General features: G+C 42.0%; 1 protein-coding gene across 1 annotated transcript; it reads right to left on the bottom strand.

Moving 5' to 3' along the window:
• Positions 1 to 384: 384 nt before the first annotated feature.
• Positions 385 to 6,676, bottom strand: tmem161a (transmembrane protein 161A). Its single transcript, XM_040129462.1, has 11 exons — positions 6,525 to 6,676; positions 5,911 to 6,014; positions 5,739 to 5,822; positions 5,353 to 5,444; positions 4,959 to 5,115; positions 4,383 to 4,598; positions 4,051 to 4,194; positions 3,805 to 3,918; positions 3,472 to 3,646; positions 3,172 to 3,268; positions 385 to 2,875 (listed from the first exon to the last, which is right to left on the bottom strand). The coding sequence occupies exons 1-11, from the start codon at positions 6,525 to 6,527 to the stop codon at positions 2,571 to 2,573; spliced, it is 1,491 nt and encodes a 496-aa protein (XP_039985396.1). The 5' UTR covers positions 6,528 to 6,676; the 3' UTR covers positions 385 to 2,570.
• Between the last annotated feature and the right edge of the window lie 12,585 nt (positions 6,677 to 19,261).

The raw sequence follows: 19,261 nt of genomic DNA, 5'->3' as shown, positions 1-19,261 counted from the left end.
GCATGTAAATCTGAATGTTTTGATAATGTCACAAAGCTTGTAAATCTAGTTTGGATGATTTTAGACTGCACTGAAAAAATGGAGAGCATTTGAATCCACTTTGAAATGATGTCCAGAAAATAAAACTGTTCCTACAGCATAGTCGTATTTCTTCCCAGACTCCTCAGGGGCATCAGGTTCATAGTAATTAACAGTGATTAAAGAATGATCTTCTCAGGAGGTTGGGGTCAGAGTTCAGGACCCAGCACAGCGGCGAGACACTCCATTGTCATGCATGATGTCTTTTGTCAACTGGAGCACTGATTTTTAAAAGGGCACGTTTTATCCGTGATATCTCCCACGCTCCTCGGTGGAAGGCAGTTAAGTGGGAACATCAAAATGACATGAAAATAATGATTTTATTAAAGCCACACAAACAAAACAAAACATTCAGGTTACAGCAAAAAGTTTGAACACCATGCATTCAGAAAATCTAAAAAAAAAAAAGAGCAACATTTTCATATGAACTTCACAGTACGATGATTTTAGAGCATTCAATTCAAATACGCTATGTAAAACAAAGATAAGAAAAAAATAACAGGACACAAAATCAAAACTTGCCACAAACAGAATAAAAAAATGCACAGAATCACAGCATCTGTATCATTTCTAAACAACAAAAGTTATTTGAGGCAATGTGTCATAAATAAATAAATAAAATAAACCAATGCAAAACTGATTTAAAATAGACTTTGACTAATCCTACATGTACATGACTGATTGGCAACAAAAACAGCAAAAACCTACAAATACATGTAGCTAATGAAGACACTGCGACTGAAAATGTTGCCAGTGAATAGTGTTTGAAAAGGATGGGAAAAACAGAATTGAGTTTGGCGTGTTAATTTTATCTATCAACGGATTCCATTCATTGTAAATATGCATGAACAGGGAGGAAGGAGTTTTTAAAACTGACTCAAAATCCCTGAGCTCCCAGGCACTTAGGAATTCTGAACGAAACTCTTTATATACAAAGCAACCACTCTTCAGTTCTTGGCTAATACACAGTCCCAACTACAGTTGTTCAGCTGCGTTAAATTCATGAGCTGGATCTGAGATCTGAGACTACTTATTTGCAATCAATACATTGAAGCAGAAAAACACAACCAGAGGAAAAAACAAACAAACAAACAAAAACAACCCAAAACCATTTAGCACACTTGAATCGGTTCCTTAAGGAGGACGAAGACTCCCTCAAAAAAATAAAGCGTCTTATCTACACTGGGACAAGTACTAATACTCAACCTGGTAGCATTAAATATCTCATATGCAGCATTTAACAATGTTCTAGAAAGAACATTCGGGTAACACTGGCATAGATGCATCTGAAAAGTTGCAGAAAAACGTTCTGCTGAAGTAGCTGGAAGATCATCAGGGATCTGGATCACAAAGCGAGATTAGTGGGTTAGACAGCTGCCTTTGGGCTTTACTCAAGTTTTTTGGTATCACGAAGCAGGCTCACTTTCGATTGGGACAGACCATCACGGTAACCTGGGCTGCACGGCTAACCTGACCAGTCAGCTCACTGGCAAAACAGTCATCATTTCTGAAGAATCCTGATGTGGACAAAAGTACTGCGTTCACAAAAAAGTGAAATAAGAGAAATAGAGACATTTTCTAGAGCAGTAGAATCCCTTACTTACTATGAAAGATAAAGAAATGGTTTTTGTACAATCATGTGTCCACTCTATGTTTCGATCAGGACTTTGAGTGAACAGATAGTTTAAAAAATTAACAACCTAATGAATGGTTATTATAGCTGCATATTGACTGGGCACGGCATTGCGCTCACTGTTTATTAGCTCAGGAAAGTATACGTGTAACATTTCGGTCAGATTGACCTTATCAAGTTTTCATGTTTTTCATTTGCATTTGTTTTTCTATCCATACTTCTGTCTGCTTTAGCAGCAGGGAAAGTTTGGAAATGACTCCTCTCCTCTTTCTACAGCCTCTTATTCTATTCCACTTCTGTGATTATGGTCTATATCTTTCACCTCGCTGAGTATCACCTATTGCTACTGCACTAACCTAATTTTCCCACAGGTATCCCTGCATCATATCAAATACTCCACTCATGGTTCTTTTGATGTTGCATGAACGTGAGTCAACATAGAGTGAGCTGAGGCAGCTGATAACCTCCTCCGTGATACCGTTTTTCAAGGATTGCCAATGTCAGACTCAGTAAAGTCGGGCAACCCAAAGAAAGCCAGACTAAGTTACACTTGCTTCGCGATACAGACTCCAATTCTCTCTGTACATTGGCGTTACTGATGCCAGTAGCCTGCTGGTCATAAAAAGTCGGAAGGGCAACAAGGGAGCTAATGTTGCAACAGACAGCGCCCACCACCATTCTCTTCTCAACAAACCTTGATGAATTCTTCTGTTACGACCAAAAACATGGTGCATTCTGTCTGTAGTGTTTTAATGAAATGTCCCCCCTCTGCAGCAGGAAACCTTTGTGACAGTACAACAATAGCTGAGGGCTAGAGTTGCATTGCAGGTAGAGCAGTATGGCACTCTGCTTTCCTCAGTTAGTTCTGCATAAGGTACTGGTGGAAGTAGATGCCAAAAAGAGAGCTGATGACCTGGCAGGCAGCCACCCACCAGGTGAGGAAGGCGAAGAAGCCTCGGAAGAAAAGTGGAGTGAGGACGGACCGCAGCGCTGTGAAGGTCGCTGACAGGTGAGCTACTGTGGCCTGGATGTCTTCCTCCATGTCCTCCATCCCCTCTTCATCTTCATCAGGACCGCCGGCCAACACAGGTGCTGCTGTGGGCAACACCAGTGCCGGTGTCACCCCGGGGGTCTCTTCTGCACCCATTCCCCAGGAGAAGTCCCCTGTAAGTTCAGTAGAGATCAGTCAATATTACCACCTACCAGCACCTCTAAAGCTCACTTATTAACATGATATAGATTGTTTGTTTCATCTGCACTAAAACCAGTGTAATTACGGGGGGTTATGTGCTGGACTATTTTTGGCCTGAAGTAGTAGCAGTAGTTGTTTCCCCTGTTTCCAGACTTTATGCTAAGCTAAGCTAGCCGGCTTCCAAGCTTCATATTTTACAAGCAGATAGAGATCAAGTGTGGGTTCTTCCGTGTGGTTGTGATGATGGTGGTGTGGATGTTTTACTTACCTAGTGCCTTGAGCGACAGCGTGGAGAAGAGGATGAGAAAAACAGGAACCAGATACTGGAGAGTGACTACAGTCAGATAGCAAAACACTCGTGTAACCTGAAAAACAGCACATTAACTTAATACTTCACATGCAGTTACAGAGTTTTGTTGTTCTATGACCTAGAAAAACTTTGATTAAAAAAAATTCTCAATTCAAAAGTGGAACTAAAATTCACTTATTCACTGTTCAAATATTCAAAATTCTCTGTTTAGTTGTTTACAATTCATATACTATATAAAATATAAATATTGTAACCGACCTTCCTCTGAATGTCAATGGCAGCGATACGTCCCGCCTCCTTCTTCATCTGTTCGACCCACTTCTGAGCCAGGTTGAGGTAGGCCTGCAGGTGGTAACGAGTCAGTGCTAGGCGCAGCACACACAGCACCACGATGATCCACAGACGCATGCTGTCAAACATTGCACTGGGCACTCTGCAAGAATTTATCAGATCGGCAAAAAAGTCAGCACAAGCCAGGTGCCCAGGAGGCACTGTTTGTACAACATCTTGCATTACTTGATAGCTGTTTGTGTTTAGAGAACTGAGGTTACCTGTAGTGGATAAAATCAGCAAATATGTACATGCACTCACATCGTAATAGAGGTCTTTCCTATGGGTGCGTTGGCCAGGAAGTCTCTTGCCATGGGTTTCACCCACAGAACCAACACAATGACTGGAGACAGGAAACTCATGTGCAGCAGAATCCTGCAGGAGAGATTAGGGGCACTGCTGAGAGAGCTAAATACTTCTACTGTTTTTTTTGTTTGTTTGTTTTTTTTAAGAAAAATAAGGCATCGAGTATGTTGCTTTTTGCAGCATAAATGTATCGGGTCCTACTGGATGAGTGGCCGGTCTGAGTTCATCTGTACAGCATCGAGGTGAGTCTGAGCCAGTCGCAGTCCGGGGAAGGCCAGCAGAGCGCCAATGTAAGCACAGACAGCCGCCAGACCGAGCTTCACTGTCAGCTTAGTCACTGGGATTCTGAAGTCAAAACAACAACCAACGGTTAGCATGGCTGCTTCTGACACAGAGATGTGTCATGGACCCTCCGTTGCCTGTGCATAGTACAAAACCAAAGTGGTGGCTCTTCACACGATGCAATATCAAATTAACACGACTTCCCACCAATATTGCAGTTCTAAGTTCTCTTTATAAAGTCAAACACTTACGACCAGTCAGCGTAGCCCTGCTGTTTGGCGAAGATTTCCAAGTTGTCAAAGAGACTGGAAAAGCCAGACTCCAGGCCAAACTCCAGGTAGTCCTCTCTCACCACCAGCACCAGCATGGCCACGAGCAGAGACAGAAAGCCAAAGGCAAGGCACACTGATCGCTCACCGCCCTCTTCGGAGCGGAAGTAGTGGCTCATCAGAGTGTAAAGGGTCTTTCTGAGTGTTGCACATTAGGTGAAAACAACCATGAGGAAAATGCAGTACTCATCCAGGCGAAGACTCTTCATACCGTATACCTTAATGAGGCGATGTTATCTTTAGTTTGTTAACTACTTTTAAAATATCAATAGTTATATTTTAATATTACTTTTTATCACTAGGCATGCATCCTGATAAGAGGAGGTTACAATTTTGCAAATGTGACCAGATGTTCCATCATCTCTGCCATTTGATCATGCAAAATATTTGAGACTGCAATTTCAAAATAAGATTACTACGTTCTGTGGGATCAACAAGTCTAGATGTTTAAAAGACGTGTCTGTTGTAACATAAAGTGACTTTACAGTTGAAGGATACAGACTGAAGAGAACAGTCAGAACACACCAGATAGCTCCAATATTGACCTCTTTGCTGGCATCCACCACATTGTAATAACACTCAGTGAACAGGTAGACACCCGTTGCATAGACTGCAAAATCTACCAGCCACTGGTATTCCAGGAAAAAACGCAGCACTGAGAGTAGAAACAAGGAAAAAAGAACATTAGTATTCTCAGAACATTATCCAGTGCTCTACCTGTTGATTAAAATTACACTTTATACATTGTTTTCATGCAGGAACCATAAAAAATGAAAACACTGTAAATGTATAGTAGGTCGGTTGTGAGTCAACAGCTGAGCCTGACCAGTGTTTGTACACCACGGTACAACGTCACCGTGGTGTACAGTAGGCAGAGCAGGGTTTGTTTTACCAAGAGCATCAATGACATTGACTGGGGCTTTCTCCAGGTGAAGGTCGATGTCTTTGGGCACAGTGAGAGGCTTGTTCTCCCCATTCTGTCTCCTAGAAACGACACAAAAAGGGACACATGGCTATGTTTACAAGAAAAGTGTTCTACAAGAAAAAAAAAAAGAAAAAAAAAACAGAGAGAGAAAGTTGCTTGTCTGAAATGGAGTGGCCATTTTTTTGCTCAGAAGTAAAGCAAAGCATAGGCAACAAAAAGTACAACTCTGCCCCTTTATTTCTAAGATTAAAGAGATCTATAGATTTGAGTTTTTGAAGACAACGCTTTCCTCTAGGCAATTCCTAGTATGATGTGACTTTTCTGCAGTCTCAGACCCTTCCCCCAACTCCCACCTGTCTCTCCTGTTCTGTTTGGGCATCTGCTTTCCGGCCAATGCACACAGCTCTCCCTCTGATGGGTGTTTGAACCGGAACAAACTGGAAGAAACAGCATACATGTGTCTGTCACCAGGTCACAGCACATTATGTGTATCAACGTATAACCAGATTGTAATGGTGACGATACCTGCCGTTGCAGAGTAGCCAGCGTGCAAATGAGCAATGTGGAGCCATCTTCTGCATAATGCTGGCGGCCAGCAAGCTGACCACCAGCTGAACCCCCATCAGCGCCTGTCAGAGGAAGCACACAAAGGTTTAGGTATGATGTATGTGTCACTAGGTAATGCATCAGAGACGGCCAGAGAGCAGGAGCGCGTCGTCGACAGCTGCGGCAGTCTGTCATGACAGTATTGTGCGTTTACTCCGCATGCAAGACTCAAGGAAGTTTCAACAAGACGCGGTTTTCGCTACTTCACAGGTAAATTAGTGCACATACCAAAGACTCGGTCACATACCCTGCTAAAGAGCTAAGGGCAGCGAGATAATACGTTCCACAACCTTAAATGCAGAGTGTGTTGAAAGCCCCTGCAAAATGAATGAAAGTCAGCAAATGGCTTTCGTGCTAAGTTTAGCTAAACTTCACCACCTGTCAGCGCTGCTGCAAGCGTTAGCTAGCTACCTAGCATTAGCAAACTAGCCCTCACAGTAAGCAATACGAGCAAAATGAGCTCACTAGTGAACTTTACAGCAGGCTTTTAAGTGTACTGGGATGCAAGTGTGCTAAGACGTGACTTCGGTTACCATCTCTTCTCCCGAAAGACGTGGTTAAACCCAGACTATCTACGGGAGCCTCTCCTTCTCATGCAGCTGAGCCTTGACAGCTGAGCCAACTGACATGTGAAACTCCTCAATGTCCCGGATGTACTAGTGGAGTCACGCGCTGCCTTCAGGTTCCCCGCGAAAGCTCTGTAAAGTCTAAACGTCGTCACTATATCAGCCCATAACTGCTGCTACGCCCCACAGGCGGGAGGTAAAGTAGATAAATGAGCGTGACTAAATTACTGTGTTTAAGTGCATTTTTGAGTTGCTAGTATTTCGCTTGACTGTTTAAAAATTGTGCGACCGTGTGTCATGCGTTTATCCAGCTGCTGCATCTATGCGTGGCTTTTCAAACTGACATTGAAGACACAAGGTACGATACACGTTAAGCTATGCAGTGGCCTTTGACGCGGTTAAATGTAAAAACACCTGCTGTCAGGTTAACACGTAAAATTTTCACTTCTCTGAATGGGACCTCAAAATCGAGTCCTCGTCACGTTTGAAAATTAATGCTAACATTTGTTGACTTTTACTTAATTTGAAATGCGATACAATTACTTAAGATTATTTTTCCGTTCCTCCTTCTATTAAATAAACGATACTATTTTTTTTATCGATATTTGTACATTTACAAACACCATCGTGCCTGTGTACGTGCCTTTAAATCGTTAACTGTATTAACACTCGTTTTTGTATTTTGCAAATCAAGCGGCACAGTGGAAGTACTTCGGGCATGCAATTTGAGGTTTAATGATTTTACTGAACTCGTTCAAACAAATGAGCACAACCAATCAGTGTCACATGGCTCAACGGTCTCCACGGGCATTCCCGTTCACGGACGTCATGCAGTATTTCCGATGTTCGTGAAGGAGTCGGAGCGGCAACAGGGGGACAGTGCTTTCACTGGCTCTTAGCGGCTCTGACACAGAAACAAATGTCATTATGATATTTAGAATGATTAAAATTCATTATTTTTTCCATAACATTTGTGTTAGACGTACAACATCCGAATGAAATATATTGGGCAAACAAATGTGCCCCAGTTAAGACACATCCATTCTGTTCTAAATATGGAAATCATGCAGAAGTTTAAAATATGTAATAAGGAAACCAATAAAGCAGTTTTAATTTACCAACATGCTCCAACATGCTCTAATTAAAATGTAAAATTTAATCCTTCTTACTTCGTTGTTCTTCCTCAATACCCCTGAATGCCCTTCTAATGATAATCTCTATGTTTTATGTTCACCATCATGCACCTTAACATTTCATTGGCTGAAAACAAACATTATGCAAATTGAGAGGCTTAAAGTCTCAGAAATGCTCCTCTTTCTCTCTCCTTAGGAATTACACACAGACACGAGGGAGGGGGGAAGAAGAAGAAGGTAATATTTTGATGTAATCACGTCTTAAAGCATTATTTTTCTATTTAGATGGATAAAAATGGAGAAGCACTTTACAATTACAAGATGGTTATCTTCAAACCTGTCGACAAAGTTTATATCTTTGTAATCTGGTAATGCATTAAAATGATCTCTTAGCCTCAGATTATTCTAAGCCATGAGGTGTTTGGGGAGTAATGTGGTAGAAGGACGACAGCTCTGGACGCACTGAAGCATCCTCCATGTGTGGTACGCTTGGTCACTTGGAATGAGAAAGATTGTCTACACACACACACACACACGCACGCACACACCCTGGCCTGTACATGCATTATAATGTCAGCTCATCCTCTGTACAAAGCGGAGGCCTGTATGCCTCCAACGGTGCAGAGTGTTTCCAGCAGCATGCCCTCTAAAGATCTTTTACCAAAACCATTCACCGCATTCAAATCTGTGTTTAGCATTTGCGTCCATGTTATTTGGGTGGTCTGCTGGAGTTTGATTGAATTCCCACTTTCTGCTAATTGGTGGCACCCCTTCTGCTGAAAATGTGTCTGATCCTTTGCCCCGTGAATTTGCGCACAAGGGCATGACGTTTCAATGAGAGCTGTGAATGTGATCAAATGGGGCTTTTTGCCATGAAGCAGCAGCTTCTCCGCTGGGCATGTATGTGCCACGGGACAGGCATCTGTAAGCATAAATCATATGAAATTAGTTATTAGGCTCAATATGAAGCTCTGTGTGGTTGTTTGATCTTCATGAGTCTTGGTGATGCAGCTCTGGTCTATACCCTGAGGCAATTAGTTTGTGAGATTCTGAGCGAGGGGAAATGAAGTCATCATGTTTTAATATGGATTTCACTTTTGCATATTAACTCTAAAGGTGAAGTAAAGGTGTTTGTTTTTCCATCTCTTTCCACCGCTGAAGATAAAATACACGCAGTGTATACAGACTGATGATGGAGTGTGTTTAAGCATTTCATGACCTATTTACATACGTATAGTGCAACATAGTTTTATTCACTGCCATAACATCATCTAACATGTACTTTTCTAAAGCCAAAAGTTGCCGTTGATCACAAACCGAAAAAGATGCAGAGACGACTTGAAAAATTCTGTACGTGCCCAACATCTAAGTCATTAAAATGTCAGTCACTCTGTGAGAAGAAATGTCTCTGTCTGGGTGGAAAAACACTTCCATCATTATCATCTTTGACACAAATGCTAATCCCTCTGCCATGTTAGCCATCTGTGGCTGAAGTGGCGGGGCAGAAATTACTGAGGAAAATGGACACAAATAAAATGGTAATTCACTGCGGGCTACAAGTGGCTCCCCTCCCTCTGCCCAACTCGGGGGGCCTCCCGGTTCCCACACCACTTCCCCTGTGTCTCTCCCAGGGTGCTGCTGGGATACCGGCGGCTGCTTCTGAGCCCGCAGCAGGGACGCAGCCCTCCCATTGGCTCGTCTTTGTTTGCCCCCATGCATGGTATTCATCGCCTGATTTGAATATATGCAAATGTTGCAATGGTGCCCCGTCAAAGGAAACTCCCAACACCACCGTGGTCCCCACACCCCGTCTCTCTTCATTTTCCCCGCTTTTTTCCTTTTTGTCCCTTTCCTAACTGCTGCCGACTCTGCAGCGTGGGGGATAGCTGTGGGAACCCGCTACGGAGGGCCAGATTTGCTTTGTCACAGGGGATTTATTTAAAGGAGGAGTGAGACTCATGGCTGTTAATTGCTAGACATAGACATACTGTATTTCATGAGGCAGAGACTGCATAGAAAGATTCTGTAAAGGTGATACACTGGTGACACGCTATCCTTTCACCTGATCTGTCTTCACTGTACACAGACAAACCAGATATCATGTTCATTAGTGTCAGGTATGATGGTGCACTTACAAATAAGTAATGTGTCTTGCTGATAAGTTTTTGGTCATGGTAATTATTTAACATACTGGGTGTAGATTTTTGGTTTGAAATTGTAGTCCAAGTTTCTACTGTAAAAAAGGCAAGAGTCCTATTTTGTGTGAATAGAAGGAAGAATACAGTAAGTTGGATTTCTGTTAGTATCCCACACCTGCCTTATTTATTTCTGGAGCTATACTCTTAGTTTTGAGATTTTGCAGGCCACATGTCACCTCTGCCGTATAGTTCTTCCTTTGTTCTGGCCTGAATCACAAAATCAGCCAAATAGAGCTATGTTGCGGGGTGTTTCTGACATTAATAAGCTTATTTTGCAAAGACACAAACACAGACGTACACACAAAATTACACACAGATGAAGCCTTTAAAATGTGCAATCCGGCGGCCTCATATCTGCATATTCACTGACTGTATCTGGCTCATCTATTCCCGGATTCAGACTCAAACACAGGAGAATTAGCTCGGCCTGATTCTGCTGTAACGCGTTAAGCTGTTACTTTGGCTCGTCCTCACACAGATTCTGGATTTGGACGACATGAGTGATTGCACGCTTAAACTGTAATTACGCAAATGTACGCCACTAATTCTGTTTCACTGAGTGTTTGTGTTCCTGGTGGCATAGATGATCCCATGGATGATCCATCGGCCGGCATGCACAGATGGATGATGTGCGTGCATACACAAAGATACATATACAGTCTACAAGTGTATTTTGGCACTTAATAGGCTATATTTTGTTTTCTCTTACCTCTCTTTTACCCTTTTACACAGTCTCTCACTCATTTATCTTAAAAATCTCTAGCACACCCATTTTGTCTTCATCTACATCTGTGTGGATATAGATTTAATTTTCATTTGAAGGAAATACATAAATAATGGCTCTCACTCAGCATCCTCATGCTTGATTAAAAAAAAAAAAAAGGAGGGGGGGCTCTTATAACAGGCCAGACTAAACTGTCCTCTATAAAAATATTTAACCAGGTCGGAATTTTCAAAACTGCTTTTTCATGAAAAGTAGAAAGCCCACTGAATATAAATAACTAGACCATTTTTTAAAAACAAACACGAACATGTCTACATTCATTCATTTATCAAAAGTCAAAGCTGGTGAACTGATTTGCTACGGACATTGTGATTTTTTCGTGGACAATCTCAAACACAGGTGAAACTGCTTCTAATTTTCTAACTTTGTCTTGGCATACTGTTTTAAAGAAAACCACCTTGAATGTAAAGTTGTCTTACTGAGATTTGATAAACTGATTGATTATAATTGATAAAATATTTGCTGCCTTCCCAGGGCTTCACATTTGAAACCAAATGCGTTTGTAGGCCTCTCTCCTCCCCCAGTGTGTTTTGAATGACAATCGTGCGCACTGGCGCTGAGCTTGAACTTGACCGACGGAATTGGCTGGGAAAAGAGGCGCGACTTTGGCCCTTTGCTCCTCTCCTTTATGGAGTGGAGGCTGTTAAGACTGATGTCAGTGCTCATTAGCATAAACCTCAGCCTGTTCCCAATTAAACCAGGAAAGCAGTAAGAGCACCAGTCTGTTTTCACATGGCGGGGAATGGACCAACATCTCTCCCTGACTCTGGGCAAGAAGGAGCAGAAGTAGCTGCTAAAATGTAAGTTGAGGGGTTTTGTATCTGGGACAATGTTTAAAACTGCTTATAGAATTTTAATTTCTTCATTTTGCACTTGATTTTATTTTTATTGTATTGGTTTATCTGTCTTTGACAGACTGGAATAAATCTATTGACCTAATTTAGCAGATTTAGTAAATGTTCACCTTTTATCTGCCTTTTTTGTTTTCTGTTCATGAAAGTGAGGATCGTTGATGTTGTAATTGAGGTGGACACATGACACCTGCAGTTTGTCTCTGGCTTCCACCTGTAGGCCCTAAACTGTGTGTCAGTTATTTGCTGCATGGCCCAGCGTCTCTGATATTTTATGAGTCTGGGGACCGGAGTGTGTATTGGGATTTTATCCCAGGTATTCCTGATTCCTTACTGACACTCTGAGGTGCTGTTCCCGTGAAAGCCTGCGCATTAGGCCAGTTGATCACTTCCGCTGAGTGTATCGGCAGTATATGCTCTGTTTCGGGAGCTCGTGTCAGCCTAATGCAGAGAGCCGTAAGTGCCTCTCACACAGTTACTGGCACAGCGACCATCACTATTAGATTCTTCTTCGTCACCTGTTTGGGAATTTAACAGACTCTTTCATTGGTTTTTGTGGGAACAGGGGTTGTAATAGTAAAAGGAGAATTACAGGTATTATATAATGTGAACATGATGCCCTCATTGTAATACTTGTTGCCATTTTTAAACTGCCTAGCATAACTGTGTATTTTATTCTCGGTGAACAATTCTCCCATAACCATGATTTGTCAATTGCTGCTGAGGTATGCAGCACATAACTCTAGGGCTAAGGGGAACAATCGGATTTTTCACTTTCTTGGAACAACAACAACAGACCCACATGGTTACATCAGTAGCATTAATACCAAGACATTCAGATTTCAGAATAGAGAGCTCAGAGAGTTGTTGCTGCTCTCGATATGCAGTTCAAAAATGTTTTCTGTCTTCTTTTCTTCTGACAACAGAAAAGATGAAAATAGACAAGTTATACATTTTAGTTTTCACAAGGATTTTCTACAGACATGATGATAAAAACCTGTAAAATGATACTTATTTGAGTAATACATATTTGTGGGATTTTACTGATAGTGCGCAATTGTTAATTTTCTGCCAATATTAATTTAGATTTGTAATATGCACCTGGGAGTACCAGAAAGCTCCACCGTCACACAACAACTTCTTACAATTAACTGCAGTGCTTAAGTGCTAATTTGGGGGCAGGACAGAGGGAAGGACAAATATTTGCTCCCCGTTGGTCTTCATGCGTGACCTCTGACACCTTTATGTCCCCGTGTGAGGTCAAGCCTCTTTGAAGAGCTGCCATCACAATTCCCATAAGTGGCCCCTTGAATTGGTCAGTTATTAACAATTGAACCGAACAGGGCTCGGTGTGGTCATGCATGAGGACATAACAGTCATACAAATCTGACAGAAATGACTTGAAGGAAGGTGGAGTCAGAGTTTGAATGAAGAGAACTGGGATTTGATTTGTTTAGTCAATACTAATAAAAAGATTTGACAAATAGAAGTTATCCAGACATTTTATTCTGATTGAAATTACATGTGAGGTATCAGAAGGTTTTTTTTTTAAATTATTTTAAAAGAAAGATTTAAAAATATTTTCTCACGTCAATAAAAATGGCAATTTCATGAGTGCCAACAAATGCACAAAACATTATTTATATAGATGGCGTTTAATAGATTAAAATAAATGAAAAAGAAAAACGTGAAATGTTTTTTTGAAGGTCTTAAAAAGAGAGTGCACCGGTCCTCCAGTCCTCTCTGTACAAACAAAACCCAGACAACTTCAACAGAGCACTTACATGACAGGAAATTCAGAAGCACAGTTAATAAACCTCGATGCTCTCTGTTCAGTACATGTCCATGAATTAGCTTTGATCGTCCGGGTGGCACCGTGTATTTGGCTGACCTGCACGTTTTTATTGCCCTTAAAGTCCAACATTTTTCCAAAATTCTTATTTCTCATATATATCATACAGGACAACGTATTTCTAGCACATTCCTTGTATAACCACATAATTTTTCGCCGAGTTCCACAGAATGATTGGCAAACATATTTTCATCTTTTGCTGCAAAAAACCCCCATATATTGAAATACTCGGCTATAATCATATCATAGACCCTTTATCTAATCAAGCATTCAGACCATTTATTTACCCACTGTCCAAACATGGAGAATTATATAGTACGGGGCTAAATAAACCCACGTTATATTAAGATAAGGATGTACATTTTTTTTTTTTCAATGAACTCAAACTACAGGATTTATTGGCGATGTTACTTTGAAGAGCCTAAAATCATTCGAGCATCTTTTCAGTTTTAAAGTTAAACACAAGCTCTCTGTGTTTTGGAGTCTTCCGTGAACTCATTCAGCATCTGCTCCTGTATTCCTCTGTCATTACCTTTTCATAAATAGAAACGCTCTCCCGCTGGAGGCAAATAAAAGCACACACACAGAACAACAACAACAACAACAACCCCTCCGTTATTTTTCCGCAGCCTAAACATCCCATAATATTATTACACATTCTCTGTATTATTTTTGCAGCTCTGTGAGAGGCTATCGCCGATGACAGCTTATTGTTTTCCTAATATTTTAATGACTTCAGGGTATAAGATTGCGCCGTTTTCTACTCTCACAAACGTGGTGGTCTGGGCCGTCGTTATTTCAACGTGACTCCCGTGTTTCCCGGCACGTTTCTGCGACGGCAGCTTGATGCCTTTCCCACTCTGCATCACCGCGTAGGCCCTACCGCCTCATTATTCGATACCGTTCACCGACGCGGGGGACCCCGATCACGATGCAGTACACATCTGCACGCACCTCTGTTACCATTATACTCGTCGTCGTCGAACGATTGCCAGGTTTCGCCAGCAGTTCTTTAAGTCTGAATAAAATTTAAAACAAACCACACAAAAAAAAAACCAAAAAAACAACAGGCCCGTCGTTTCTTCCAACGGATACACATCCCTTCACCTGCAGACTTAGAGAATGTCAATATATCCGACTGCTATAAGGTCTAGAGGCTGCATTTCTATAATTTTGTAGTTCTGGGGTTATTTGCCGTTTTGTGGAGTTTTCACCGTGTTGTGGATTTAGGCCAGTCAGACCTCGCGCAGGCCCCGCGAGCGCCAGTGCTGGTTCCCAGCCAATAGATGTCGCTGTTTAGCTCGGGCGTTTGGTCGCGGTGTATAGGCCGTTTTCTGTGATGTGGAGTCTCTGTACAACGGTTTCTAGACACCAAGTGTTATGTCGTCCCTTCGCATCATCTGCCTTGCGTAATTTCTTAGAAACGTCTTTGCGGCCAAACCGACTCAACCTCTCGGAGCTGTTTGAAAGTTCGGGCCCAGTGAGGTACCTTTTTATTCATGAAACAGAAACAAAACAAAACAAAAATCCGATCCTTATATGACTATAGACGTATAACAGGCCTCTCTTGACAACGTTAATATATTTACAGCTCAGCTAACAAACAGCTGATTGGTTATATCTCCAGTTCTCTACACACTCCTGTGGCTTACAGGGAATAAAAGATACACGTAGGTCTATAGATATAAAATACAACTTTTTTTAAAATCAAATTTCTGAGGGCTTATTTTGTAAAGTTAACCTTTCCCCTGTGCGGTGCTCGAGTCTTTACTGAGTTATTAAGTTTTAAATGACTTCTCTTTTAATGTCGTCGTAAATTCTGTGAATGGGGAAATATAACCTTAATTTAATCCCATGTGTCAGGATTGTACGGCCCCGACCAGTCGTGGAGAACGTAGGCCTGATATTGTATAATAATAACAATGGTAATAATGGTAATGATGACAATAAGAAGAAGAAGAAAAGGAAGAAGAAGGAAAGGAGATGATAAGTACTTAAAAGTATAATATAAGGATAGAAGAAAAGAATATGAAGCCTAAAACAAACCTATATAATCTTGAATATTCTGTTAAGCTTCATTTCTACAATCCTTATATGAATCAAACAGCTTCCAAACGATAACGATTATTGTTCATGAGATAGATTTCATCATGCTCCAGTTTTCCCTCAGTCTTGAGTTCCGAGACACACACGCAATACACACACTGAATGCACTTTTATTCGGAAATTCAGAATTCCTTGTTTTGTGGAGGGAGCATGTTTTATTTCTTCCGGGGACTAATGCCACGCATTGGAGATCTGCCTATGACTGCAGCATTAGCAGCGGTAGTGAAGAGGTCTTGGAACACAAATCAGTCTCGCTGAGACCCCACGAACGAGCCTCTGCGTCCTGCAAACCGTGGATCTCACGCAGAGGCGCATTGGATAACACATTCGGAATGACCTATCCCCGCGCCTGACGTCAGCACGCACGCAGTCACGTTCTTTACTCGGGCTAGTTTTGCAGCACGCTGCGTTGGCTCTACCCCGTGCGCATCTACAGTCTGTATTTCTATTATTTTGCAGACCTAACTCGGCGGTCTCGCCCCGCTCGGAGGCTGCCATTTGGCACGCGAGCGTCCGCCGTGCGCCCTGTTACGCGAAGGCAGGAAGGAGACGTGGCAACACGTAAAACAACGTGACCCGCTGGATCTCCGGGGGGAAGCATCTGCTTCTGTAGGCGCTGCTGAGGCTGCGGCAGCATCAGCATCACACACACCGCTGCTGCGTGCCGCTCTTTGACCGTCTCCAGCTCTCAGAAGTCGTTCGTTTTTGTTTTTGTTTTTACGCATCTCTCCTGCAGTCGATCTATTAACGCGTGGAAACTACAACATGTAGATCTGCAACCGCTTTTGCCGGTTCATGCCTCGCTCTGGCTCCGGTTTCCTCCCGCGAGCCGGTGTCTCAGGTGCCCCCAACTCAAGCCCAGGTGCAGGTGTGGAGATCACAGCTCCCCGACTGCATCCTCTCCTGCCGGCTTCACTGCCCAAGCGGACTCTTCGTCCGGCGTCGTCTGGACTCCTCTGTGCAGCTGACAGCGAGGAGACAGGGGGGCGATGGAGCATGCTGAGGATGAGGAGTGTAGGTATCTTCAAGGGTACACCTTTGATAACACCCTCTGCCAAGCAGCATGCTGCCATGATGTGCCCCAGCGTCATGTGGCGTCGAGCTAAAGCCTCCCGATGCATTCTTGCCTTCGGTCAGTCCAACTTTTGGCTCTGCTGCATCTCTCTCCCAAAGGTCCTCAGTGGTGCCTTCCTCCACCCCTTTCTGCCCCCCCCCCCCATGCAGCCACGGAGGCTGTACGTCTCTCACCACGTCTATCAAATGCTGACAAAATAGATGCTGTCTGCAACCAAAGAGGGAGACGCGTCGTTCAAACAGAACAATGGACACCGGTTCACGATGGTCAATGCAAAAGCGGTGCGAAAAATGTTTGGGTTTCTGTACACGTCGTACACAGCGGCCGGTATGTGTGTGTGTGAGGGAGAGAGAGAGAGAGAGAGAGAGAGAGAGAGGAGGGAGGGAGGGAGGGAGGGAGGGAGAGGGAACAGGGGGCCAGCGACTCGGCAGCTCGGCACACACTGTCATCCGAGGCTGGTGAGGAGATGTCGGGATGCGGGAGCGGACGCTGGCAGCGGTGTCGCCTCGGCCTCGGCTTGTGTCCGGTCCCCGAAGAACATAATAATGCCAGTGTTTTTAAAAACGCACTTCTGGGGGATGGATGGCTTCACTGTGCGTGGTTTCCTCTCAGTCAGGGAAGGCTTGAATCGCTCTGCTCTCCCCGTTGGACTTTGGGCTCTTACACTTTGGTTACACTTGAGAGATGACTGGTAGAAAGTTGCGTAAAAACACTGAGCGGACGTGAACCGGAGATGTGGGATTTACTCAAAGTTTGTGGCTTGTAAGTATGTTTTTTGTATGATTTATTTATGTATTTATGATGAGTTTAACCTGTAGGCTATGCGAAATTTGGATGCTTGGCTATCTGTTATAGCATATGTTAACAACACCATTATTATTAATAATAATAATAGTAATAATAATATCAACAGCAACAACAATAATAATGATGATAATAATAATAACAACGACAACAATAATATTATGTTAGTAGAATAAGCAAATAAAAAGTCCTATAAAATAATAAAATAACATTCAATGAAGCTGGCATAATGGTCAAAGTAAAAAGGAAAATTGCCCTCTCAAATATAGTGAAGTGTAAAATGCTGAGTGGCATATTAGCGGGAGCATCCATTGAGCGGATGAGGCGGGCTGAGTGGCCCCAGAACTGGCGTTTATAAAGCAAACAGTTGTGTGATTGTCAGCAGAGCCTGGGAAAATGTCCCCTTGGCTGGGAGGTGGAGGGACTTGACGCCAGCGCCTCTTGTTAAGAAGGCTTGTGTGCTCCCAGACAGCATTGTGATGCTAATGAGCACCAGCACGTTGTTGAACTTGATGTTGACTTTTTTTCTTTCCTTCTTCGGGCGATCTCTCTCTCTCTCTCTCTCTTTTTTTTTTGGTCACTTATTTTCTGGGAAAATCTCCTCCGGAGCTACAGTGTGAAATTAATTAACCAGGCCTTTGCAGCTGACTACAACGGAGAGCCACCAAATCGTTGGAAACACACCAAGTCACTTTTTATTCGGTTTTTTGCTGAAGTTTACTTTGCCAAATCTGCTCTAAAGACAGAGACACATCTCTGTCGGGGATTATTTTGTATGATTGACATTTGCATGGATGAGAGATTTTTTTTTTCAAAATCAGTCAAAATAAACAAACACATTTGTCTGTATTATATTTTACAAAGTTATATATCCTGGTAATATCTGGATATAGAGCGTTTTCTTTGTCATCATGATTTAGATTATTATTGATAAAAAAACTAACAAAATTATATAACACTTTTAAAGGAATAAAAAGATACATAGTTAGTTTCTTTCTTTCTTTCTTTCTTTCTTTAATGCAGAGTGCAACAGGTGTAAGCCTCCTGTATATTTCATTGCTAGCACTGGAGTAGTAGCCTGTCTACCATATACGTTTTATACTTAAAACACACAATTTCAAATGTCAGAAAAATATCAAACATATATCACTGACCTTCTATTTATTTTAGAACGATTAAGCAGTTTTAACGAGATTTAACTTAAATTAACTGGAGTAAACAGTTTCGCTATAAACATAATAACTAATATCAACATAATAAATTAATAGAATATCAGATGAAAAATTTGGCTGATTTAAAGTTTGTATTTAAATATTATTATAGCGTTAAATCGTGTTTATTTTTCTGCTTAGTATGCCAGTTATGACAAAAAACAAACACACACACACACACACAAAATAACCCCACCTTTGCCTCTTGAAATCTGTTTGTAGATTTAGATTAGTATCATTAGTAGAATTTATTTCATTCTTCCTGATAAATAGTTGGGTTAGAAAACTGTCGCTGTAGGCGACTTGCTCTCTCTCGTGCACACTGTTGAATTTGTGTGACTCCTCGAGCAGAATATGAAAACGATTTTTTTTTTTTTTTCCACGTGTGTACGGTCACTCGGTTTTAGTTTCCAAAATGCATTTAATTACATTTTATTAGGTCCTCGTGGTTTGGATTTGCCCGAACAAACCCAAACTATATCAGAGTGTTTTGCTTTACATCCTCTAATTTGAATGAATGTCATTGGTTTCAGCACCAAGGACAGAGACGGTACTTTTTTTTATTAGAGGGGCTCAACTTCAGTCTCCGGCTTTTGTTTTTAACACAACTGTTTTCATCCCTTTAAACCGAAGCACTTTTTTTAAATTTCATTTTCATGAATTGTCACTGCTTGTGCATATTTTCTTCTT

Source organism: Xiphias gladius, chromosome 6 (genome assembly GCF_016859285.1).
Source record: "Xiphias gladius isolate SHS-SW01 ecotype Sanya breed wild chromosome 6, ASM1685928v1, whole genome shotgun sequence".
Classification (NCBI taxonomy): Eukaryota; Metazoa; Chordata; class Actinopteri; order Istiophoriformes; family Xiphiidae; genus Xiphias; species Xiphias gladius.
The sequence above is the reverse complement of the archived record's forward strand: the minus strand, read 5'-3'. Positions and strand labels throughout refer to the sequence as shown.

Bases quoted from the DNA above. Each gene is read 5' to 3' on its own strand.
- tmem161a (XM_040129462.1), bottom strand. The intron at 5,823-5,910 runs GTATCGTCACCA...TGTTTCTTCCAG, and splicing joins TGGCTACTCTGCAACGGCAG to TTTGTTCCGGTTCAAACACC. The intron at 3,919-4,050 runs GTAGGACCCGAT...TCTCTCCTGCAG, and splicing joins TCAGACCGGCCACTCATCCA to GATTCTGCTGCACATGAGTT.